Source organism: Chanodichthys erythropterus, chromosome 2 (genome assembly GCF_024489055.1).
Source record: "Chanodichthys erythropterus isolate Z2021 chromosome 2, ASM2448905v1, whole genome shotgun sequence".
Taxonomy (NCBI): domain Eukaryota; kingdom Metazoa; phylum Chordata; class Actinopteri; order Cypriniformes; family Xenocyprididae; genus Chanodichthys; species Chanodichthys erythropterus.
Window position 1 is genome coordinate 36,144,876 of NC_090222.1, and position 26,286 is coordinate 36,171,161.

A 26,286-nucleotide genomic window follows, 5' to 3' on the forward strand; every position below is an offset into this window, starting at 1 on the left:
GGACACAACCAGGAGAGATCTGTGGATGTGTGGACCTGTACAGTGTCACAGGATGGAGAGGAAATGGTATAGAGGCGCTTCCTGTTCCATATAGAGGGAGGTCTGCCGGCTGAGGAGCCACATCTGTGGGATTCTGGGGAACCGGGCCTTTCAATGTAGTTCCAGGTATCAAGGTGAGCGGCGTGTCCATCATTACTGGAACTGTGAGCAGAGGAAGAGCCGTGTTTAAAAGCTTCGGGCAGGTGGACAGCAGATCTGGAGGAAACCCAGTGGATGTATGAGGACATGTTGGGAAGGGCTGCAGAGGCTCCTGGTTGTCTTTTGCCGGGCTGATTTTGTAGAAACCCTAAGCATAAGAAAATGTCAAAGGTCAATCATGTCAGTTATCATTAGGCCCAGACGGACTACAGACTTTTTTTCATATTTTTTGAGCTGACAGAATTTTATCAGAAGACTAAATTTAGTTAGAATGACTAGTAAGAGACTTTTACTAGTAACTAAAACATCAAATAAGCCAAAATATTGAATAAACAGACATACATGGGGGGAAATTTGCTCATGATGTTCACTTTGGTTCCACATGCATCTGATTATCAGCACTTTTGCCAATTTTGTTACCCAGACAATGAAAAAGATCAAATATAAAGCAAAAAGAATGCAATCAAGTCTGCAACATAAAATTAACCTAAGGTTGTCAAAAGTACTGACCGCGATACCAAGTCGGTACTGAAATTTAAAAAAATGAAGTTTCGAGCGTGTAAACACCTCTGATTTGCCATCGTGTTCACGCGCTCAACAGATATGTCTGTTATTGCCTACAATAATCAATGCAAGGGAGCACTTGAAAGCACATGAAAGTGTTTAAATTTGAGCGGACCGGTCCACTGATAGAAGTCTGCTTCCAAACACTCCCGTGTGTATCTGTGTAAGAGCTCGGTGAAGAGCGCCATTAATGTCTATTTAAAACATGTTTTTAAGCGCTGATCATTGTAGCCAATCACAGACATATCTGATGAGCGTGCAAACACAGTGGCCAATCAGAGGTGTTTACGAATCCGCTCAACAGAAAGTGTAATTTTTAAAATTTCAGTACCAGCTTGGTATCACAGTCAGTACTTTTGACATTACTTCAGACAATTAACCATTTAAGATAATTCAGAAAGCTACAAAAATAGCTATTATAGTTAACTGAAACTAAAACCATAAAAACAGTTTTCTTTCCTTAAAATAAAAGAAAAATTAACTGTATATATACTTAAAGACTTCAGATGCAAAAGCCTCTAAGTGCCATCTGAAATTTTCTTCTAAAATGAAAATTTTTTAGCAAGCTCATATGTTTAGGTTCAACAGTAATTCCACTTTTATGGTAATTAAAAGGTAAAGGACCTATTAATTGCCATTAAAGTGAAATAATGGAACATAAACATACAAGCTTGAGAAAAATGCTGAAAGAAAATTTCAGATGGCACTTAGAGGCACTTTTGCATCTGAAGTCTTTATATATATATATATATATTATTTCAGCTAGTTGCCAAGGCAGCATTTCTCATTTTCATTTACTTTATGTACTAAAATAACCAAAACTGAAATAAAAATTTATAAAAACTATATAGGCATATATATATATATATATATATATATATATATATATATATATATATATATATATATATATATATATATATATATATATATATATATATATATATAAAGTATAAAAATTAAAAAAAACAAAACAGAACTACTAAAACTTTAACTAAAATTAAAATTAATGCTGGACATATGATTAATTGCATCCAAAATAAAAGTTTTTGTTTACATAACATATGTGTTTTGTGTATACTTATGTATATTTAAATACACACACATACATGTATATATCTAAGAAATATTTGCATGTATATACTGTACATATATTTATATAATTTATATTATATATAAATAAATATATATTTAAATATAACATTTTTCTTAAATATATACATACGTGTGTGTGTACTTATTTATACATAATAATTATACACAGCACACACATATATATTATGTAAACACAAACTTTTATTTTGGATGTGATTAATCGCGATTAATCGTTTGCCCAGCATTAATTAAAATATCTTTAAACTTTAAAAGTTTGTCAATTATACTGAAATAACTCTGTTACAAAATATCATGATCCTGTTTCAGGAAATGTCACTACTGAGCAAATGTCACTATGTCAGTTTCCTCTGTATATTAAACAGGATATGAAAGACTATTTAACAATTACACACTCCAGCTCCACATTAAATGTCATTGCTTTTCAGCTAATGGAAACTCACAGTGCCAGTTTCTTGAAGACGTTTTGATGAATTGTTACAAATACTAAGAGACAATTGTTCTTACCTGGGCAAAAGCCATATTTGTGTCAGGAGTGTCAGCTCATGCATTTACAGAAATGAGGCCATTCTTCTAGTGCCTCCAGCAATAGATGACACTTGGAAACCCAAGCAGTAATGAAAGTCCAAAAACCTTGGAGGACTGTCAAAAGAACAACAGCAGAGGTGCCGCTTGCTGCATCCACCATCCATTCATTCCTCTGAGATTCTCGCCGTGTTTCATTGTGTCTCAGTGTTGTTCTCTTGTCCTTCACTTGCTCTATTTCAATAGCATCGCATCTGTTTGTATTCAGTCTAAACCTTCAGCTGGTGTCTAACGGTGCTGCTCAGGAAGTTTATGAAGAGTGGTTCGGCTGTAATGGATAGCAGTTGCCATGGCTGATGAAAAATGCATGCTGATTATTGTTAGACGGGGTCAGAGTTGAGCGACTGAGGGTAAATTATACTGTGACCGATGGGTCTCAAAAACAAAACAAAGCCAGTGACTCAGCACATAACTACACAGGTTACTGTTCATAACGTCTGTGGGTAAAAAAAAAAAAAAATCATGTTAGCAATCATCTATACTCTTAATGCATTGGTTGTATCTTAGGGCTTTGCATATTTGTATACAAAGGCATAATGCAGATTTAAAACATGACGCATATGATGCAACCTCATATGGAAAATGTGTGCACATGAGTGTATGTGTTCGTGCGGTTTAAGGCTGTGAATCCAGTTTCACCCGAGGAGGGATTTTACCTGCCCGATCACATTACAGGATTCGACCGTGTAAGGTGCTGGAAGTCAACAGGAGACCAGCAATCTGTAATGGGAGCAGTTAGATTGAAAACAAGATTAAACTAACTCAGTTACGACGTCAGATTACACTAAAGGTCAAGGGAAGGCAAACAAGTAAGAAACAGGAGATTCAAACGTCCCCAGGACCCTTTAAAAGGACCGTAGCAGATCTACATGTCATAAAACTAAAACTTAAAATTTTTGTTACTTGAAATAAAATTTATTTAGTAAAAACATGTATGTACACATTAATTAAAAGCTTAATTTAAATGTTTAAGTACATTGTACTTAAAGACACCTAATATAAAGTGGGACCAAAAAATAATCAATACTTTAATCGATCATTTAATCGAAAAAAAAAAAAAAAAGCTTTAGATTAATCAATCCTCAAAATATTAGTTTGTTACAGCTCTAATTGAAATTTTTTTTAATTTATTTTGTGGCGGGGCCAGCTCCAGAACACCGAACGGACATGTGCGTTTGGCTCTTTTGACTGCCCATTTAGGCTTTATCAAGCCAACATCAAAGTTTGTTTACAAACTTTAGCTTCTAGTTGAACTTGATGTACTAAAATACTACAAGTATATTAAAAAAACACTACTAAATATTACAAAAACAACAAATTTACTAAAAAAAATTTTTAAAAAAATGAAAAAATTCAAAATATTATTAAAACTACTATAATAATATCTCAATGAAAAAATAAAACTGCTACATATACTGTGAAATTTTTCAGTCATAATTTGGTTTTTCATGACCATTTTCTACCTTCTGGCTCAGTTTAAACTTAGTGAGCTGCCTAGCTTGCACCAAAAGGTAGGTGGCATGATCATGCTTCCTTCTAAGACAGCTTTTTTTTGGCCAAACAGATTTAATTCTTTATTAAATGAGCCCTTTAAGAGATGATGTGTGTATAATTGGTAGGTTTTTAAATATTTGCACATTATCATATGTTGTAGTGGACAAAAATCTCAGTGGACTCAATATTGTATATTTATATCATGTTATTTACAGCATACAATACAGATTCAGATCTTCTGCATGATGTTATGTTAGATCGCACATTCTCATAGATACAAAATGCAAAATGTGTTTATTTCTTCTGGTGTAGGTGCATTAGTGAGCATTAGCATATTTTACATTAGCATCAGCTCAGATTCCACTGAAATATTTAATTTCAAAACATGTTTAAATATTTAACAATGATTAAACTGGTTGGAGTTTAAAAACAAACTGACATTATCTCAGTATCATTTTGAAATCCAATGAACTGTAGCTTTAAATTGTGCATTTTGTGTTCATTTTCAGCATCATTTACCTACTCCATGGATAAAAACATTATTTAAAGGGATATTTCATCCATAAATCAACATTCTGTCATCATTTGCTTGATCTAAGTGATCTAGAAGGGTTGTGAGTGACAATTTAGTCAGAGAAGTATTTGGGGGATTGACTGTGGAGAGCTTTATAAATAAATACTAAAATGTTCAAATCAATTCAGTATCAGACTGGCAACCAGTGTAGAGAATGTAGAATTGGGGTGAGAGATTTGGAGATTGAGGAGAGAGGTAGCCAGATATATAATGAGTTACACTAGTCAAGTCGTGTGGAAATAAAAGCGTGAATAACTGTTTCAAAGCTGTCTAAGTGGTTTGAGTTTAGCCAACCGGTGTAGGTGGTAAAAGCTGGCGCTAACTATGCTATTGATTTGTTTGTCTAGTTTAAGACTACTGTCTTAAATTTTTAACGTTGGTGGTAAGGTGTGGGGTAAAGGTGCCTAAATCGATATAATTTCCGTTAGAGACTTTATTTGGACAAAATTGCATAATTTGGGTTTTATCGTCATTCAGTAACATAAAACTATTTGTGAGCCACAGTTTACGTTCATCAAGACATGCCTCTAATCTCTTGAGCGCAGAGTTATCTTTATGTTTTATAGGTGTGTAGAGTTGGGTGTCATCCACGTAGCAGTGGTAGGACACACCAAATCTACTCACAATTGATCCTATGTATAATGAAAATAGAAGTGGTACCAGAATCGATCCCTGGGGTACGCCACAGAAGAGGTGAGTCGCCGAGGATGAATGAGCACCTAAACTAACTGAAAAACTTCTATTGGAAAAGAAAAACTGGAACCATTTGAATACTTTCCACAAATGGAGATGTTTAGGAGAATATTTGAGCTTCTGTTTTTGATATAATGGAAGTGGACAGTGATATGTACTGCCAAAAAGAACACAAAACAACATTAATTTATCATAATAGAGTCTGTATCGTGTCTTATTTCTCAGGTCTTCTGAAATCCTTTGTTTGAGGAACAGACCCAAATTTAATTTGCCTCCATGGATTATATGATTATATTCAATTAAAAAAATCACGGCGTGATATCAGCGTATCCCCATCGAGCACAACATCTTTGTTTGAAATAAAATAATATGCAAATGATGACAAAATGTTAACTTTTGTATGATATACTGCTATCAAAACACATCTTCTGCCGATTGCAACAGTTTCAGAGAATCAGTTCCACAAACAAAGACTCTTCGCCTTTTCAAATGGCTCGTCTTTTCTTAGCTGTCACTGTGTTTCTTGATCTGTGTTATCTTTACATACTGAGCTTCAAATTTTTCCCTTGTCTGTCACAAGCTTCTTTTGTTCAGTAAATTCCCCTGTTGTCGTGTGCTTTTGGTTCTTGTCAGCAGTGCAGGATTTTAATGAAGGCTTTGCGGAACTCGATGTTGAAGGTGGTGTAGATGACGGGGTTGACGGCGCTATTGAGGTAACCCAGCCATGTGACAGCGCTGTAGAGCGATGGTGAGATGCAGCAGCTGCCGCAGTGAGCTTTCAGCACGTGCGTCAGGAAGAAAGGAAGCCAGCATATTATGAAGACACCTGCAGAAAACACAAACATCAAGGAGAGATGAAAAACAATTGAAAACTACTTCAAACAATGGTTTTTAATTTACAATTTTGTGAAATATTGAAGTCATTTTTTTTTTTTTTTTGCAAAACATACTCCAATAATTTATGTTTGATTTACGACTTTGAAAAATAACTTTTTACAGTGTAGGAGTGAAAAGGTGCCTATAAAAAATACAAATAATTGTACCATGGTTCATCTGAAGTCTAATGACGCCTCTGAAAATATGAATATTAAAGGTGTACGTGATGAAGTGCTGTTGAAGAAATACTGAATATCAGCACTCTTTGAATGCCGCTCGTCCAATCAGATTAGAGGACTCCAACTATCTGTTGAATAATGAATATTTATAATGTCACATGTACTGCTGCTGTTTTAATGTCAAGACTAAAAGAACAAGGAGACATAAAATTATGTAGTACAGCAGCACTCCTGTTCACCAACGTGGGCAGCAACTACAAACCACCTGGAAATACTTCTTGACTCCAAATGAAGTCCATAGAAAGATGCTTCAATCTGAGAGAAAGAACAAGCCAGTTCTTTGCCAGCATGAGATATTTCAATGTAGACATCCCTGCACTTGAAAATGGACTCAAATCAGGGTTATTATCATTAACTAAAATAAAAACTATTAAAACTATTTTAGTTAATTGAAATAAAGCTGAAATAAAATATAAATATTAGATGGAAAAACTTAAGCTAAATGAAATTTGGAAATGTTGCCTTCTCACCTGAGTTGAAGCTTAAAAATTACTAACCAGGGGCCGGATTCACGAAACATTCTTAAGAATAAAATTCTTCTTAACTGCCAATTTCTTCTTATTTTTTAACTTAAGAAAAAAGATAAGAATATTTTGTATTCCCAAAAAATCTTCTTAAGAATGTTCTTATCTTTTTTCTTAAGATTGTTCTTAAGACAAAACTTAAGAAAATTTCAAATTCTTGAAAAGAATGTTCTTAAAAAATCATCTTAAATAACTTCTTAAAGTTAGGATAACTGAATACTATTCGTAAATCCCCAAAAGGTAAGATTTTTAATGAAATGTATGCTTTTTTCAGATATTAAACCTTACAAAATTATAAGACTTATATTAAACTGTGTAACTACTAAAATATTTTACTTATATACACTAGTATACTTGGCTAATTAGATGTCTGTGTCTTAAATTTCAACCAGTTTATTTTAGGTATTACATTATGTCTGTGACCAGTTAGCAGAAAATATCTGCTTTACAGGGGACAGTGGCTACCCCTTAAGACCCTGGCTGATGACTCCAATCCTTCATCCTGCATCAGAAGCACAAGAGCGATACAACAGGGCACAAAGGAAAACGAGGGGAGTGGTGGAGAGATGCATTGGAGTTTTGAAATCTAGATTCCGATGTATTGATCACTCTGGGGGAGTGCTCTTGTACACACCTGAGAGGGCATGCCAAATTATTGCAGCAGTGTGTGTGCTGCATAACATATGCCAAATGCACCATGTGCCACTTCCCAACATTCCAGAGGCACCTGACGAGCCTGATGAGCCTCTGAAAGATGTAGCAAATCCTAGCAACTCCAGATTGCAAGCATGCAATAATCTAATAGCCAGACGATTCACCTGAGAAAATGTTAATACTGTTACTTTAAAAACTTCACTGCATTTGTTAATTAAAACAATGACACTTTTGGTTAATAAAAACATTTTATTTGCAAGTAAAAATATTGCAATACAATACAATTACTATTCTGTCACAAAATATTTATGTAATTATTAGAATTTTGATATAAAATATATTTCTTGAAAGATACTGTCATAAATATTTCTTGAATTACTACAGTTTGCATTTCTTTATTTCTAGTGTTTCTCTCTCAATGGCCAGCCTCTCTCTCTCCACCTGAAGCAACTCCTCCTGAACTTTTCGGAGTGCAGCAACTTCTTTCAACAGCTGGGTCTGGATGTCAATCATCTCCTCTGTGCGGAACCTCTTTGGTTTGGGAGTATGGCACAGGGGAGGGTTGCCATCTAACAGGATCTGTGATAAATTCATCTCAGGCTCCAGGAGGGCCTTAAACAAAATAAATGCAACTTTCATGACACATGTAACGTTATACAAGGATACATAATAATAATAAAATTCATGAGAGATTAGCCTACCTCTCCAACTTCCCTCTCCTCAGCAAGGTCCAGTGTTGAAGGTGAAACAACTGGCAAGAGCTCCAAAGTCACGGTCACTGCACAGTAAATCAAACAGTAACGTTAGCGCTTGCTGACTCGATATTTGGGTTAAAACAACGTTAAAGTTTCTTTCTTCTGTCGCCGAATATAATAGTAAATAAAGAGGCATATTGACGTTTTAACAGACATTTAAATGAGCAAATGTTGCAGTGTTTCATTAAAAAATACTGGTTTAATAAAAAAATAGTTATCTGAATGTTCGCTCTACCTAAGAGAAAGGGATAACTGCTTACTGCTTACCTTCTTCTGTATCCACACCGGATTTGACGCCCGTCACCGCTGCATCTCCGATGAGTGACAAAATCTTCTCTTCAAACGCATCAAGAATAATAGATGGTGATCCACCACCTGTCATTTTTTGCTCCCTTGATCTTTCTGCTCCTTTTTTTTTTAACAGCCGACTTTAGGTCTGCCCATTTCTTTTTCACCCCATCCGCATCCCTAACGGAGTTGGCCACAGCCGAAACGGCCTCCGCCACCCGTTCCCATGCGCGTCGCTTATTGTGCATCGAGATACTGTTATCCAGTCTCCCAAGGAGTACTTTCTTTCTTGCACTAATTGCCTCGACAAGAACCTCTAGCTCTTGCCTAGTGAAGTTTTTATTTCGTTTCTTGTCATCCATGTTAGCTTTCCTGTGAGTAAATTCTCTTTTGACGGTTAATGTCGTTAAACTACACATGCACGCGCTTTACATTCAAAAGCACGATCGGGATGTGATTGCTACTTTAAAGAAGTAGGCTATAATAAATTGATACAATTAAAATGTGGCGATAATATTTTTTTTGTAGCCATAGCTAATTTAATTTTATTCGTAAGAAAAAAAATAATAAGATGTTCTTAAGAAAATATTTGAGATCTTCTTAAGAATTTTTCAAGAATTGCACTTAGGAACATTCTTAAGAACTTCTTAGTATTTATCTTAAGAATTTTCTTAACTTCTTTCTTAAGAAGATGTTCGTGAATCCGGCCCCAGAAATATATAAAAACTAAAATATGAGACATAAAAGGCAATAAAAAAAATAAAACATGCCAAGTGTCCTGCTACCTGGAAGCTTATTTCTGCCACAAAAAGAAAATTAAAGGATAATTTCATTTTAAGACTTTTTAATCTCACAATTCTGACTTTTTCTCACAACTGTGTTTACATTTCGCAATTCTGACTTTTTGCTCCGTGAGAAAAAAAAAGTCAATTGCGAGAAATAAAGTCAGAATTGTGAGATATAAACTCGTAATAGTGAGGAAAAAAATAAATTGCGAGACATAATGTTACGTGTGCTAGTAGTAGCAAAGCACGATGCAGATGAAGATGACGATTATAACAATACTTTAATATAACACAGGAGATTCCAACAGGGTAGATAACATACACACTTGTAGACATCAACGAGAACGGACAAGGAGTGAAGGAGAACACAGGCTATATATACACATGAGACTAACAAAGGGAGCTAAACAAAGTAATGGGATAATTAACGAGACACAGGTGGATCAAATGAACTGATGAAACAGACTGGGGAAAACGAGGTCACAGAAACACAACATGTAACACAAAGTCAGAATTGTGAGATATAAACTCGCAATTGTGAGGAAAAAAGTAAATTGCGAGAAATAAAGTCAGAATTATAGAGATATAACTCGCAATTCTGACTTTGTTCTTGCAATTGCTAGTTTATATCTCGCAATTCTGACTTTTACCACAATTAACTTTTTTCTTAACTTTTTTTTTACAATTGTGTGATATAAAGTCACAATTGCAAGAAATAAGAATTGCTAAATTTTAACTCGCAATTCTGACTATAGCTCGCAATTTACTTTTTTCTCACAATTGCGAATTTATATCTCACAATTCTGACTTACAATTGCAAGTTATAAAGTCCAATTCTGAGGAGAAGACTGACTTTTTTTTCCCTCAGAAGAATTGTTAGTTTATATCTCACAATTCTGACTTTATATCTCACATTTCTGACTTTAAGGCGTGTTATAAATTCAGAATTGCAATTCTGAGAAAAAAAATCAGAATTTTCACGATATAAACTCGCAATTGTGTTTTATGTTTATATCTCACAATTCTGACTTTATTACACGCAATTGCAACTTTGTATCAAGCAATTATATCTTCTTACCTAAAACAATGGCGAGCATCTGTGTCGCCTTTCTTTCCTTCTGCTGCGACAGTCTTCCTCTCACTCTCTCCTTCGCCGCAGCTCCTTTCTCTCTGTCTGCGTTTCTCTCCCTCCATCCGTGGAGGCCGTTCATGCTTTCCTGAAGGGCGACCCTGCGCAGGCCGGGGGCCGAGAGCGTGGAGCCGGGCCGCACGGGACTGGGCGCAACAGACACCGACAGGGAGATTTTAGCATGTCCAGGCTGCTGCGATTGCTGCTCTCTGTCCTGACCCAGAAAACACATGGGTTCCACGTCCAGAGGATGAACCACGGCCTCTTTCACCAGCGTCTGTCACAGAGAACATGATTGACGGCTGATTCACACAGACATTCACGCTTGGAAAGTGACTGAACGTGAGAGGGACAGTATGAATAGTCAACAGTGCTTTACCACTTTCTTGCGTTGCGGAGCGGCTGGAGGAGGCTTTACTATTAAAGTACACAATTTCACATCTTCAGGATGAGTACACTTATTCTGACAAAAAGAGAGAGAAAACATTGAAACAATGTGAGAGATTGCTGTCACTAGTTCATCATTGTAATTATAATCAAATGGCAAGTTATATCTGAATATTAATAAGATAATGTGTGATTCCCAGCACACCTTGCGAGATCTCTGTCCATCTCTGGGCTCTGGATGGAGACCGTGTCTGCGTGAAGGTGCGGTGCGTCTGCCCCGTCTGCGCAGGACCACGCAGATCTGCACATACACCATCAGGGTCACAATGAAGGGCACGTAAAAGGAAGCAACAGAGGAGTAGACCACGAAAGCAGGGTCGGCAAAGCTGCAGTCCCTCCCTTCTTGACTGGCTGATATTAAAGACAGAAAGGAGAAGAGTAAATCTCATGCAAGCATGCAGTTCACACCAAAATCGAAAGAAAACAAATAAGAAATTGTATTTTGCACATTGAAATTATTCTAATCAATAACATCAAGTAAATATTGTACTTTGTCCAATTTCAATGAACATTCTGTTTAGACAGTCCTATTTTACGCGCCGGCGCGTTCTGCAGTTTTTTTTTTCACATTGCAGCAAAACAGACTTCAAATACTCCGTCATTTTTTGTCATAGAGACATAAGTAATATATCAATTGAAACTATAGAATGTCTTCTTTTATTTATATACACTCAAAGTAAAAACAAAATGTTGTGCTTTTTGTAAAATAAAAAAAACTAACATGATGCGTGATCTCTCCTCTCCCTCTGAACGAAATCCAATCTGATAATTCTCAGAAAATGAACTGTAACTTAGTGAATACTAATCACAGAAAAATTAAACTTATGTCTAAAAAAACTTTAAGATGTCAGGTTTTAAATCATGTAAGTCAAATCGAAAACAAACCTTCTGTGTTTATGTAATCTGTATGAAAAGAGAGCCATGTCAGAAGACTGTGATTCAGCTCATTATCCGCTAATGCGGGCACGCCCACTGAGCCAGCGCTATTCAGACGCAAATTCAGAGGCAATACATGCATTCATCATCTCAATCGTGTATTTATTGTCTTGAAAAGTGTTTATCTGGATGTAAAAGTCATAGTTAGCGATCTCTAGAAGACATACAGTTAGTTCCTGTTTACTTTTCTTCTATAGATGAAGTTTAGATGAGATTTTGCTTCTTTAGCGCCCTCCTGCTGCTGTATGAATTGGAAACTCCATTCATGGAATAGCCTCTTCTTATTTCAGATGAATTTGTGGACTAAAAATGCACAGAGCGCCCTCCGACTTCAAGGATGAATTGAAAACACCAGCGCTCATAGTAATGACAGTGAATATTAAATAAAAATAACTCCTCTGTATAGAAAATTGACATAAGCATATGAGAATCCAATATTTCTCCAAATGTGCATGCTTTTAAACTAAAAGCCTATATTCAGACTCTTTGCATCACAGAAATACATTATATTTTAAAGTATAATATAAAACCATTACTTTATATTGTAATAATATTTTTCTGTATGTTTCATATATCATAATGAGCTTGAGACATCACAGAAGGTTTTTTTTCACAGCCTACCTGACTGAAATGCCTCATTAATATGCAAGTCATTTCAGCTCATTACTATCCAATTCTTTTGTCTTCTCATGTGAGAATGGCCCATTTTCAGTGGTGATTCACGCCTCCTCGCATACTGTGTTTCTTGGCAAAAAGTGTCTTACAAAAACTAAATGAATATATTGTTTTATATGAAGGAGTAGGCAGCATAATTTTTACATAATTCTGAAGCAAAAATTCTAGTCTACAACCTCCAATACTCAAAAGTCTTGTGAACACAGATTTACTATACTTTTTTTGGCCTTATTTCAGTGACTTAAGTTTTGTGTTTTTTCAATAACCACGCATAAATGTTATTCCTTCAAAAACACAAACATGTACATACATGTTCCTCACATATTATTGTAGCCTAGTTTGTGCTGAATACAGTGTAATGACACTTTTTCCATTAATATGTTTATGAAGAACTGAAAAAAGCACAAATGTCAGAGCATGTCAAAACTTCTCCAGGCCCCAAATCAGCCTCAGACTCCAGAGGGTTAATAGAATAAAGAAAGAAAGTGACACACGTTTGGAATCACATGAAGGCCAGTAAACATGACAGAATGTTTATTTCTGAATTAATAACTTCTTTAGGAATGTCAACAAAGTCATATTATGCTCTTTTACAAAGTCTTGATTTTGTTTTTGGGGTCTATTATAATAGGTTTTTATGCTTGAAATGTTCAAAAAAAAAAATCTTTTTCACATATTTGTCATTGGTGCAGCTCCTCTCTTCCCAGTCTGTCAGTAATGATCTGTTTAGTTCCTGTCTCTATGAAGCCCCTCCTTCTGAAAAGCTCAGTGTGCTCTGATTGGTTGACTGGACCAGTGTGTTATGACTGGTCAACCGCTTAGAGCGTGTTTGGGAAATGTCCCGTCCCTTACCATAATTGCAAGTTTCAACACACTACTAACTCAAATCAACCAGGCCCCGTCCCTTTATTTTGCGTATGCCTGGGTGGCAATTATTTAAATGAGGAATATTGTGACGTGTTTGTTCCCGGAAGAAAATCAGATATTGGATTTATTTCAAGGCCCTATTAATATTTTTTTTTTAATTTCTCTCTCCCTATCATCTGTCAGATCTTGTTATTCACTGTGAACCCAAATAAGTTGGCAAAACTCAAAAAATTTGAGACAATCAGTTGCCTTAAAAATTTTAAGTTAAGAAATTCAAGGTTAGAGTAAGCAGAACTGGCAGATTTTTATTTGGTACTCATACATCTTAATTGTTCTTAACTTTAAATGTTCGAGTACACTAATTCATACATTTAATCATATAATCTCAATGTAAACATTTTTATTAATATAAATTTAGCTAGCTATAACAAGCTAATAAAAAAATGCTAATTTGCTAACATGTTAACAATAGCATGGCATAGCACTTGCTAAATGAGTACAGCAATATAAAGTATTTAACATACTTGCTCTCAAACCAAGCCGCATGCTCCACTCGTCACCATGAAACAGAAAACTCTCATTAAACATTAAACAGAAACTCTTCTAAATTAGCATAACAAAACATTAATCACTACTAAATCTCCCACTTAACATTAATCTTGCACAAAAAAAGTTGTTTACTCTCCCTTTCGAGTGCTATGGGCAAAGCATGCTGGAAAATAGAAATCCCAGCCTCGTTTCAGCTAAACTTAAGTTCATCTAAATTAAAAGAAATAAGTTCATAAAACTCAAAACAATGAAACAGTTGTTTACTTAAAATATATCAGTTCTGTTAACTTGATAAACTTTTGCTTCAGGTACCGGTCTTGACTCAAGCGAAAAGGCGATTGAGCCTTTTCAATAGCTGGACCCTAGGTTATGGAATAATTTACTGCACTTTGAACACTTTCAAAATGGTTTTGAAGAAGCACTTTTACATATTGGCTTTTGTATCTGACCCTGGAGAGAACTAAATATTATTTTTTATGTTCTTGTGTTTTTATTATCTTTGTTTAGGTATCTTGATTGCTTTGTACAGCACTTTGGGCTGCACTCGTGGCAGTCACTCATAAAAATGATTTTTTTTATGCTGTTCACTTTATTTAAACAACTTATTTTGATTCAACACCATTGTATTAGGTTTCTGGTTCAAATTTAATTGCTTCATGTTAAATTGACTTGAAACGATTACTTTTTGGCTTAACTTGATGTTGTCCTATTAAATTAACGTTTCAATCAAGTAAACTAAACCAGGACTCAATCAAACAGGAATTTCACTTCCCATCATGCTTTGCAAATGGGAGAGTAAATGTTGAAATAAAGTGTTATTTTAAGCTGTTTTTAGCAAGATGAGAAAATGAAGAGACTTTTTTAATGTTTACTTTCTATTATGTTGGTATTTAAATGTTCCTGTTATGTTAATAGTTTTGGGGTTACCATTGTGGTGAAGTGTTGAGATTGTGCTTGGGTTGAGGACCTGCTAACAAGAATTAAAAGTTCTTTAAATAATAAAAAATAACTGCTTTGGGCATGCCATGGATGTAACAAAACTGTCTTCTGGTTAACACCTAACAATATAAGTTTTAACAGAGTAAAGATTTTGTGAAAGTTGTGAATATTGTTCTTGAATGCATTCACTAAATAAACTGATCAATTAAATTGGATTATTTATTTTAATTTTTGTTTGATATTAATTTTAGTATAATTGAACTTAATAGTTTTGGACAAGTTAAGAATGTTAACCTGACTCAACTAAATGGCATTGAATTGGCATTATATAATAAACTTAAGTTTAGAGAAATAATGTTAATTAAATGCAACATATCCCAGTTATGTGGAACCTGTTGACATAAAAAAGTTTAGTAATTAAATGTGCTTTATAAGAAAATAAACTAAACTAAAACTCAAGACTATAATGGAGGCGCTTTAGGGAGTTCAGAAACAGTGCGCACTGATATAGAGAATAACTCCCGCTGGAGTGACCTTGTGCTTTGTAACTTTGAACAGAACTTTTTCATGATCAAACAGCAACATCACACAAAAAATAAAAAAAAATAAAAAAATAAAAAGCATTATAGGTCCTTTTTTAAGAAACTTTTAAACCTTGACTCAATGGTTCCTGCAAACATAATTTCACAGCGCTCGCTGTGGAAACATCATGCTTGATGAACACTGTTTTTATTGTTTAAGCTCCTCATCCACAATCTGAAGGACCCTATGCAAACACAAATGTCACTTGAGCTGAAGAGGTCTTGCTTACTGAAATTCAGTCAGGGAGGTGTTCGATCATCCTCCTGTCCTATGCTGTTGTCAAGGTGGTTCTGACACGTGAAGCATATATATATATACATATACACGAGTGCTTGGAGACAAGAGAGCTTCAAAATTGAAATAAAAAGACAAATGCTAGATAAGTGGAGGCTTCTCAATACTGAATACTTCAACTAGTTAAAGTTCTGCTTTATTTCCTTGAACAGTTGAGCTGGAGGGTAGACCAAGGTTATTTTAGTATCATTGTATAATATTATAGTTTTTGTTAATATTTTGAATTACATTTCATTTTTATATTTAAATTTTAGTTAAAGTTTTAATAATTTTGTTGTGTGCTTGTCTTTATTATTAGTTTTTTATGGCTTTATTGTTTTTATTAAGTTTTAGTTTATTTTGGTTTTAGTTATTTTAGTAGCCTACTTAAAGCTGCAGTCCGTAAGTCTTTGTCACCATCTCTGTTTGAAATTATTCATCTGTATGTGGGTTGTGGATTGTGCATCGGCACGGCTCCTCAGCACGGAATTTTCACCGGGAAATGTCAACTGAACAAGTAGGTAACAAATCTGCCACTTTTGTTCTGACCAACTGAGAAAAAAAAAGCTTTACAATAAATTGCGCTGCCAATGATGATTAAATCTAACGATGGCTTAGCCTGGATCACGTCAAACCATGCAAATTATTATTGTTTTACTTTGTTCTCAAATTGTTAACAACATTAGCATTGCGTGACTATGTGTATTTAGTGTGTATTACCTGTAGATTTCAATTTCTGTAGCCACTCCGCAGTCCGAAGTTTTTTGCTTTTGACTATGGATGAATCTCCAGTTGTCTGATGATTGTCATTTGGACCTTTATGGATTACAATCCGCCATGAAAATGATAAGATTATTCCAGATGCTGTGAGAAAAGGCTATAAATGATCTGCCGCCTGCAGCATCCTCACATGCGATATAGCCTACTAGCTGGGACTCTTTCTTTATGTAAACAGACGTGACGTAATGATTCAAAGACAAACAGCTGCATGCTCAAATTTCACGCGGAAACCCACCAGTACCGTGTGATTAGAAAACATTATTACAAGCTTACCATTGTGAATCAGGCTAAGGTAAGGAGATAGTTTTGAACACTGGCTGGTTATGTTCTTGCTCAAAAATTTATTCTGGATAATTTTTAACCAAAAAAAGTTACGGACTGCAGCTCTAAACTAAAGGAAAATGAGAAATTTTGTCTTTGTTACGGTAAAACAGATGCCATCGCTACTGTTCGTATCACTGTGTATCAAATGCAGAAGAAGCCTCCAGAGCTGAAATCTATATATGGTTATCGGCATTTCGTTCCTGACACATGCTAAGTTGTAGACCAATCACAACAGACTAGGCCCATCTGACCAATCAGAGAAGAGTAGGCTATCGGAAAGGAGGGGTTTAGAAAGACCGGATCCTTGTTTGAACCGTTTTAGACACTGTGAGAAAGGAGGTGATGTGCAATGTATATCACCAATGAAACAAAATCTAGAGCAAACTGAGACTTTTGCCATGCAATCTAGAAAAAAAAGAAAAAAAGACTAACAATAAATGCATAATTAATTCAAAGCTCCTGTGACCTATCCGTAATGATTCCCACTGAGATAAAAAGAAATATTGCCCGGAGGATGTGTTCTTTGGAGGGATATTGGGATTTGCTCTTATTCCCAAATTCCTTATCACATCATATCATATACATAGTCACATGACTGTGCATGATAGCTGATCTTTGGAGCTTTAACACAAAGGAAATCACACATAGTGCCCAGAGTGCAGACATGATAATTATGCACGGAGGGAAACCTCATTACAAGTGCATGAATCCAGCCACGTCCCTTTGGATGGAAATCAGCACAAAAGTTCACTCTGCTGTTTCAACCAATGAAGTTCATAAAAACTCAGATAGAGGTCAGGCTCATAGGACGGAATTAGAGAGCTGGAGGAAGAGAAATTTTATATTAACCTCGACAGGTTTTGAGCAGCGATGACTCTGTCCTGTTTCACTGTTTTAGAAGAACTTCAGCTCTTCATTCAGGGTGCATTTACATCAAATCAGCACAACTGACACTGAACACTAAAACACAGGTTCATTTTTTTCAACGCAAATGCTGGATTGAGAATGTTGGGTAAAGATGCTTGGTTGATTTGACGCAATTAGGGTTGATAAACGTTTAATCTTTAATTTGAAACAGAGAGAGTAAAGTCCTGTAGATTTGCTATAATATAGTTTATTCATGATTTTCAGTGTTTATTACAGGCTTTCATTCTGTGTTAATTGGCGTCACTCAGCCTGATGGTATAGTCGCAGTGTTACTAGTGTTCCTTGGCGGTAGAAAAAAATGAATAAAATAACTGGTCAAACCTGTTCTTAAATTTAAGTTATTCAATATTAAACTTTTGCTTCAGTGTTACTTTAACACCATATAGAGCGGGACCATATGCAATCTGAGTTATCCTTCTGCGAGTGATTTTTAATTTTAACCCAGCAATATAGTAATAGCTACGGTCACATTTTATATTAAGTGGCCTTAACTACTATGTACTTACATCAAAAAATAAGTACAATGTACTTATTGGGTTCATATTGAATTGCAAAACACTTTTGTTGCTATTGAGGTGGGATACGGGTAAGGTTAAGGAAAGCTTTGTTGGTACGGGTAGGTTTAAGGGTAGGGGTAAGGTGTAAGGGATGGGTCAACATTGTAATTCTAAATGTAATTACAGAAATTAATTACAGATATAATTACATGCAGGTGTTTTTAAACTATAAATACAATGTAAAAACATGTTTGTACACAATAAGTGCATTGTATCAAATTATTAATTTAAATGTATATAAATATAAAGTATATATAATGTATATAAATATAAAGTGGGACCATAGCTACAACTATAGTAATAACTATATTAACAAAAGTTGAGTTAAATAAAACAGCCCAGCATGTTAGGTCAAATATTTAACCCAAAACAACCAGCGTGGGATGTTTTAATTGGGATGTTTTAAGCCAAAGTGAACTCTTGCTGTATGTCAAAGAACTGCATTCTTCTTTTGAGTTTCATAGAAGATCACATGGGTTTGGAGTGATTTTAAGGACATTCTTTTGATGTTGAGTGTAAAAGAAAACATGTTTCCTCATAAACTAGTTATGATGTCTAGATGAGAGTTTTGTACCTGTGTTGTTGAGGCCAAACAACAGCGGGCAAGAAATGGCAAATGACAGGAACCAGACGACAGCGATCATCAGAGCGACCCGTCTTCTGGAGCTGTAGCGTGTGTTGTACAGTAACGGCATGGCCACAGCCGTGTACCTGCACATCAACACATGACATGTTTAGATGAATGTGCAACACATGCTACTGTTGAAGTAAAATGCAGAGGTGCTTTCAAACTACAGGTGTACCAAATAAAAAAAATGACAATAGTTCCTTTTATGCAGGCAGTAGCATTCTACATTGCTGTCATATGTGAGTGGCGTCCAGTCAGACATCTTTTCAAGTATTTTTCAGTTGGATTTATATCTGTATATTATGAAATCACAATTATGACAATAAAAATTACTTTTTGTCAAAGTTCAGCACTTTTTTGTACTGAAAAAAATATGTTTTTACTAATTAAATTTTCATTTTTTTTTTTACATTATTAAAAAAATTCAATTTTTCAATAATGTTGATTTTGAAGATGAATTTTGTCCATTTTCTAAGCGGGGTCTCATCATATTATAATAATATCAAAAAACAGATTTTTTTCAGTACAGAAAAATGCAAAACTTTGACAAAAAGTAACTTTTATTGATATAATTGTGATTTCATAATATTTAGATATGAATCCAACTGAAAAATACTTGTGAAAAGATGTCTTTCAGTTTGTCAAATAGCACATAGCAAATAGTGGAGCTCTGCAGCCATCTACTGGTAAAAGAGGTCTTTTTTTTTTTTTTTTACTTTTAACACTGCATTTTCCAAAAGATCTTACACTAAAAAATCTTACACTAAACCATGTCAAATTATCCATGTTATCCCCATGAATGAAAGTTAGAAATGTGGGTCTTTTATAAAGTGAATTTCACATAAAAAGCTGTTTTTGTATAAAAAAATATTTTTACAATTTATTTATATAAATTTAAAAGATATGATAAATCCTCCAAAACCAAATGCACAAATGTTGAATAAAAACATTAATAAACAGAGTAAAATTACATTTGTTTTTAAAAAAAACAATTATTTTGTTACAAAATTACATTTTGTTGCCTGGGGTCTCTGGAGACCCCAAAGACCCTAAGTGTACACCCCAAATGAAGACCGCACAAGGGTTAACAGTCAAGCATATTTACAGTACAAACCTTGTCAGTGAACAATAAGGGAAAGAAAACAAACAAAGCAATACAAAAAACAAAATAATTGTTCATTAATTGTAATTGAGGTAAATTATTCAATTAATCGAGATTTTGATTTTAGGTCATATAATCCAGCCCTATGCATGATACACATGCTATATATTGCAATAGTAAGAATAGGCAGTATGTTATTCTCAACACAGCGACAGCGCTTCTATTGCATTTGTCAAACTGTAAACATCAATAACATTGATCAGAATGAAGATAACACACAAAGGGTCATTCATCTCGGAGTGGAGAGGCATTTCATTTAAAGTGGGGTTATTTGAGAGATAACGACCAGAGCATATCTCTGAAAGTCTGCTGAACACTTTAGGGAAAAATGTCTTTTAACAACACGATCAGATTCATTTATTGAAAAGTACGAGTTCTAAAGGTTGTGCATACTGTAGCAGGAATAAGAGTCTTTCAGAAACAAATTTAAAGCGATACCTTTTTGAGTACCAACAGCAGCACTGTCATCTCTATTTACAACTTTTCATGTAGAAATACTGTGATTAGTCAAAAACAATATAAATAAAAACTCAATTTCAGATCAAATGAGAAAATAATTAGAATTTGAATAAGATGAGACAGTTTCTCTTTACCGTGTTTTCAGGTACAATTATGATTTACTCTTATATAACACCAAAAAACACCCATAATGCTGAGAAGTGAACCACATTACCTGCAGCTCGTTTCTATAGGCCTATAAGTTATTCATGCATGTCGACTTTAATGCGTACTTCCAATTTTCCAGCACATTTTAAGCGCTGCTTTAATGAGGAGCAGCATTCACTAAAATTCCCCGCAAGGGGAAAAAGTGCCTCTAACACACTGCAGGATTTATAATTCATAATCTCTTCTGCCTCGCCGGCATGTAATTGCCTGGAGTGCGTTTAAACCAAAGATAAATTCAGGTCAAGCAAAGCTCCAAACAAACGTTGAGGCAAAACAGATTAGGAAATTGCTACAATTTTAATCAGAATCATTCTTATTTTTATTCTGAAAAAACGGAACATTTATTCATGCATAGCTTTGGCTGATAGTCAATAACTCAACTGGGATGCAAAATGGGATAATGAATGGATGGGTCACCTATCAATGCTGATGGCACATAAGTTGAGGATGCTGGCGGTGCACATCATGACGTCCAGCGTGAGCAGAATGTCACAGTGGATCCGACTGAATCTCCATTCACCCACAACCTACACAAACACATCAAACATCAGTGCTTTTGTGCTTTTTGAAATATCAGCATAAAATCTGCATATGCCACTTAGAATGAAGGAGACCATCTATAAAACGTGTAAAGTGACCAATCACATGTTGTTTTGTTCTTATATAGGGTCCTATGATATCAGAGATATGGAAAATGCAAACGAATCATAAAATCCAGTTATAAAAACTGCTTGGTTAAACTTGAAGAAATTGTGACAGATATATATTACTATTGTACAGTAGAATGTACTTAAAGTAATGATAATAAAAAATATTAAAACTTTTTTAAGGACTTCTTTTCTTCAAGTTTTAATTTTAACAGTAAACCTCCATGTTGTGCAGCACTTTGTTTGCCAGAAAATAAAAGGATTTTTTTTTTAATTATTATTATTTTAATTTTATTACATTTTAAAACTTTAATTAAAGGTGCAATGTGTAAATTTTAGCGCCATCTAGAGTTGAGGTTGCAAACTGCAACTAACAGCGCAGACCCCTCGCATCCCTCCCTTTCAGAGAAGCTATGGTGGCTGTCTGGCCGACACACAAGACAAAGATGTCATCATCTGAGAAAGTAGAGAAGCAATGAGGTTTCTTCTTATCTCTAACAAAGAATGGTCTCTGCTTCTAATAAACCAGATAACTACTACTACTACTTTGTGCGTATTCAACATAGTGACGATGCAAGCTGCCTCTAAAAACACAAACGATTTAGAAGAACAACAATATAGTGACTAGACCAGGGGTCATCAACTATATTTGTCCAAGGGCCAGAATTTTTCACTGCAGACACTGTAAGGGCCAGATACTCGTAATATAAAATAAAATTCGAATAGTATCCTAATATGTTATTATTTGATATACTAATTCTAATTCCAAATTTATGTTATTTTTTACATATTACCTGTACTGCAGCAAGCCACCAGGGGGCGATAGCGATATTTTAGGCTTCATATTTGTGAGGCTGTCAAGCTGTCCATCACTGTCACGCAATTGTGCGCAAATGCCAGGCAAGGAAAATTTTGACATTTGTGAAAAAATGAGCACGTGAAACAATAAAAGATGTTCAATGAGAGAACGCGTTCATCGTCATTCTTGACTGAAGGCAGGCTATGGCACAATCTACTTTTCAGAAGGCTTTTTGTTTCGTTAGATTTAAAAATAAAAAACGGTTCTCATTCCCCCTTGAATAAGGCCGGCGTGAGCGTCTCAGCTGCGTAGCGTGTACGTTTTTATTTCGGCTCCCATATTTAACAGGTTGGAGTTTGCACACCGAGACACGCGTCTCATGCGCGCTCGAGCCACGCAGAAAACGCTTGTACGCTAGAAATAGAACCGACGTGTGTTCTTTCAGCCCTATGGTTCCAGCAACGGGAGTGTTCTCTGGCTAGAGCGCAGAACAGCGGAGTTTGTATGGACAGAAGTGCATGTCTGAGCTTGTGTTTTGTTGCTTTGACGTTGTGGAAAATAGAATAATAGAAACAAAATGTATTAGCATTTTACCCGTTATTATCAATTTAAATTAATCTCGTTTTTAATTTAACTTAATTTAGTTTTTCTTTATTTAAATTTCCTTTTTTCTTTATTTAAATTTCATTTTTCTTTATTTAAATTTCGTTTTTTCTTTATTTAAATCTACCCTTACTGTGCCAATTTGTTAGAAAAATGTTAGACTACCTTAAAAGTATTGCTTAATTTAACAGACCTGTGTGTGTGTGCGTTTTATAATATCACTAGTGCAGTGTCCGTTCTCGGAGCATAAGCCCTGCCCGCGTGAGGTGCGCCGCTTCCCGCTCGCGCTGCTCTGACTGTATTTTACTAAAAGTTTATTAATTCTTAATGTGTCGCGTGTCCATCTATACTATTGCACCAAATGCGACACTGCACTCCCTTGTGAAGTCGATTGGATGAACGGTTCTTGAAATAATAAAAATGCAAACGGACATACAGACACAGATTCCTGCCTTTATTAGAGAGAAAAATATGTTCAGCCCCTCTCTCCGAAGCTTTGAATAGTCGATGTTCATCAAAAAAAGGTATTCGGACCATCCCTAAACTTTTTCCTCTTACAAGGCTATTCCTGAATTCAGTATTATTCTGGGGGCCGGATGGAAATCTCTGGCAGGCCGGATTTGGCCCGCGGGCCGCCAGTTGACGTTGCATGGACTAGACGCTCTCTGTAGAGTGTTTGTCCATTTAGGGCTACTGGGGAAACATGCTGGTGCATAATGGTGACTTGAGGGGGGACCTGCAGTGTATGAGACAGAAATGACCCCATTGCCTCCCCAACCCCGAATCATGCCTTTATTTGAATACCACTATTTTTGATAATAAATTAAATCATAAAAAGAAAAAAAGGAATACATTATTAAAATTTTTAGTTTTTTTTAAGTTCAATTAATAATAGTTTTAGGAATTAAATTGATTACACATGCTTTTTGATTATTAAAATCTAATTAAACCATTAAAATCGAATCCAGAAATATTTAAATGGAAAAAAATGAATTTTGGAAAAAATAAAATTGAATTCAAAGAGCCCCAAAAATCTAGTTTTTGTTAAAGTTTTAACTAAAATGTATAGAGCCTCACACACGATTTACTATTTCGTTCCCTCGATTTACTAAATTATGCGTATGATTTACTTATTCGTTCCCTCGATTTACTAAATCATGTGCATTATTTACTATTTCGTTCCCTCGATTTACTAAATTATGCGTATGATTTACTTATTCGTTCCCTCGATTTACTAAATCATGTGCACAATTTACTATTTCGTTCCCTCGATTTACTAAATTGTGCGCACGATTTACTTATTCGTTCCCTCGATTTACTAAATCATGTGCATTATTTACTATTTCATTCCCTCGATTTACTAAATTATGCGTATGATTTACTTATTCGTTCCCTCGATTTACTAAATCATGTGCACAATTTACTATTTCGTTCCCTCGATTTACTAAATTGTGCGCACGATTTACTTATTCGTTCCCTCGATTTACTAAATCATGTGCATTATTTACTATTTCATTCCCTCGATTTACTAAATTATGCGTATGATTTACTTATTCGTTCCCTCGATTTACTAAATCATGTGCACAATTTACTATTTCGTTCCCTCGATTTACTAAATTGTGCGCACGATTTACTTATTCGTTCCCTCGATTTACTAAATCATGTGCATTATTTACTATTTCATTCCCTCGATTTACTAAATCCTGCACAATATTTACTTATTTGTTCCCCTGATCTACTAAATTATGTGCATGATTTACTATTTAGTTCCCTCGATTTACTAAATCGTGCACACAATTTATTTATTTGTTCCCTCAACTGACTAATGTGTGTGCAAGATTTACTTATTCCCTCGATTTACTAAATCAGGTGCATAATTTACTATTTTGTTCCCTCAATTTACTAAATCGTGCACACTATTTATTATTTTGTTCCCTTGATTTACTAAATTGTGCACACGATTTAGCCTACTATTTTTTCCTGCATGTCATGTATGGGTCTCTGTACAAATGGAATCCAGAAAAACTAAATTTGGGAAAAATTTAAACAGATTTCAGAGGGCTCTTCTTATGTGCTTATCAGGGTGGCAACTACTGTACATTTAATTACCAAGTAAACTGACCGATTAGCACATCTACTAACCTCCAGATAGACGCCCCAGGGCATCACCAGTGTGGCCAAGAGCAAGTCCGACACGGCCAGAGACACAATGAGGTAATTGGTGGTGGTCTGCAGCGCTTTCTCTCGTGACACGGCCACACACACCAACACGTTACCGAACACCACGCAAAAAATCAGCAACACCAATAACACAGCGTAGAAATTATATGGCGGTGAGGAGGGAGATGGAGCCACGGAGCAGTTTGACTGCGGGAGAAACGAGGATAGGGATGGAGGGAGGGAGGAAAATGCCATGGAGGAAAGAGATGGAGATGAATTCGGGGTTGGGGAAGCAATGGAGTCGTTGTCTTCCGTTACGTCGAGAAGAGGCATTATGCAGCTTCTCTGGGCACCTGGAAAGACATGAATGACATAAAAATAATTCAAGGAATAGTTCAGCCAAAAATTACAATTCTGTCATTATTAAATCATTAACAATTTTGCAGCATGCTATGTTTCAGTGAATCTAGCAAGTGTAATCGATCTAATCTAACAGGGAATTTAGCTGACGAAGTTAATATAGTGGAATAAAAACAACACCTAGTCTTTTTCACTGCAACTTCAAAGGAAGCAAGACAATGTTGTCGAAACTAGCGCTGGATACCTGAGGTAATTTTGTGTTACTCTGTTTGCTAGCCTGGATTAATGATCACATCGATAATACTTCTCAACATTTATTCATAGGGTATGACCGATTGTTTTCCATATATCCTTGCAAAGGGGGTTTGACTTGTCAAACAGTGGTGGATGTTTCTGGACCTCAGCGATGAACTTCTCCGCAATGTCGTCTGCCATTTTAAATGTGCGAGCTGGATTCTGATTGGCTGTCAGGGTTTTATCATTCAACAGCTGGAATAACATTGTTCAGAAAGTGATCCCAATGATATCGTTCCTCTATATCGTTATCGTTATAGCTGTGGTGTGGACTCTGCTGTTATTTTATTTTTAGAACGATTTTTAAAACTATATCTTTATCTTTATAGTTATCCTTCTTGAACGGGCCTTAAGAAAAAAAAACATAAAAGGCACTGGAATTGTACTGCCAAAAAGTTTAGGGACATTTGCTTCAACTCTAAAACATCACAATGCAATGCATAATTAAAAATACCAAAATACCTATGAAAATCAATATAAACTTATCATCACAATACATTGTGCTCTATTTTTAATGAGTTTTCTAAGAGTGAACAATATTATTAGTTTATTTTATATTAAGGAACTAGTTAATTTGTATTCAACAGCATTAAAAAATGCTTACTATTATCAGTGATTAAATGCCTATTGAATAGCATGT

General features: G+C 35.2%; 1 protein-coding gene across 1 annotated transcript; it reads right to left on the reverse strand.

The window, feature by feature from the left end:
* Window positions 1-5,850: 5,850 nt before the first annotated feature.
* Window positions 5,851-25,325, reverse strand: drd2l (dopamine receptor D2 like). The gene is made up of 7 exons (XM_067399305.1): window positions 24,975-25,325; window positions 21,201-21,310; window positions 18,902-19,038; window positions 11,064-11,269; window positions 10,851-10,934; window positions 10,421-10,748; window positions 5,851-6,047 (listed from the first exon to the last, which is right to left on the reverse strand). The coding sequence occupies exons 1-7, from the start codon at window positions 25,323-25,325 to the stop codon at window positions 5,851-5,853; spliced, it is 1,413 nt and encodes a 470-aa protein (XP_067255406.1).
* Window positions 25,326-26,286: the final 961 nt, after the last annotated feature.

Excerpts from the sequence above, each read along its gene's own strand:
- drd2l (XM_067399305.1), bottom strand. The coding sequence starts at position 25,325 with ATGCCTCTTCTCGACGTAACGGAAGACAACGACTCCATTGCTTCCCCA. Across the intron at positions 21,311-24,974 it reads CCTGGGGCGTCTATCTGGAG|GTTGTGGGTGAATGGAGATT; the intron begins GTTAGTAGATGT and ends GTGTTTGTGTAG. Across the intron at positions 19,039-21,200 it reads TGTGCCATCAGCATTGATAG|GTACACGGCTGTGGCCATGC; the intron begins GTGACCCATCCA and ends GTTGATGTGCAG.